The 1231-nt window shown below is 21.9% G+C and overlaps 1 protein-coding gene across 1 annotated transcript; it reads right to left on the minus strand.

Moving 5' to 3' along the window:
• Positions 1-34: 34 nt before the first annotated feature.
• NAEGRDRAFT_72512 (uncharacterized protein) lies at positions 35-1135 on the minus strand (the record flags this gene model as incomplete). The annotated part of the gene is made up of 2 exons (XM_002672313.1): positions 35-60; positions 172-1135. Coding segments are annotated over 2 exons (990 nt in total), but the record flags the coding sequence as incomplete, so codon positions are not given.
• Between the last annotated feature and the right edge of the window lie 96 nt (positions 1136-1231).

Consider the following 1231-nt stretch of genomic DNA (forward strand, 5'->3'; position numbering starts at 1 on the left):
TAATGGATATATTTTTTAATTTCATTTCATCAACTAATTCAAATGCCTTTGTTAAATTTCCTATTTTTTTATAAAATATTAAATTATAAAATTAAATTAATAATATTAAAATTAAAATAATAAATAATAAAATTAATAAAATATTAAAATTAAAATAAAAATAAAACAAACCTTCATGTGTAAAACCAGTAATTAAAGAATTATAATAACCATCAAAATCTTCATTACAATAATCTTTAAAAAATTGAAAAGCCTTTTCAATATTACCTTCCTTAATAAAACCTTCAATAATAATATCTTTTGTTAAAGTAGGTGGTTTCATACCATATTCAGTTGACATTTGATTAAATAATTCCATTGCCATACTCATATCATTAATTAAAGCATAACCTCTAATTAAAGTAGTAAATGTAAATTCATCAGGTGGAACTAAAACTTGATCAGATTCATCCATCCAATTAAATAATTCCATTGCTCTTTTCATTACAACTAAATTATGTTCACATGTTGGATTAAATACTTTAATTTCTTTAATTAATCCATTTAATACTACTGTAAATGCTGATGTTCCTATATATGGTGCTGTTTGTCCATGTTCATTCTTGGCATTTCTTAAAAAATTAATTGCACCTGTTACATCACCTGTATTTATAATTATTTGTAATAATTTTGTAATTTTAGGTTTTAATTTTAATTGTAAAACTATATTTTCACTTGATAATCCCATTTCATTACAATTATCAATACGTTTCTTTAATAATTTTAATAATGTTCTAGCTGTTTCAATATCTCCTACTTCTTTTATAGTTTCAACTAATTTATCTAATAATGTTTCAACAACACGTAATTGTGTTTTACTTCCCTTTTCATTGGCTTTTAGAAAGAATTTAACTTCTCTATAAACTTCAAATAATGGTGATTGTTGTTTACCATCTTGATATAATTTATTAGAATTAATAATGGATCCTTCTTTTTTCATTCTTCTATAAAATTCTAATGTATTCATAATTTCATTACGTTTTTTTAATACTTGTTCATAATTTTCAAATGTTGTTATTGTTGCTTCATTAGTTGTTGTAGTTGTAGTAGAAAAAGTAGAAGTAGAATCATCATCATCATCATTATCATCATTCATATTATTTGTAGTAGTGTTATTATTATTATTATTATTATTATTAGAATTATAAAGGCTTTGAGAGGAAGGCTTGTTATTATTTCTAAAAGCCTTTAA

Source organism: Naegleria gruberi (genome assembly GCF_000004985.1).
Source record: "Naegleria gruberi genomic scaffold NAEGRscaffold_54, whole genome shotgun sequence".
Lineage (NCBI taxonomy): Eukaryota > Heterolobosea > Eutetramitea > Acrasida > Naegleriidae > Naegleria > Naegleria gruberi.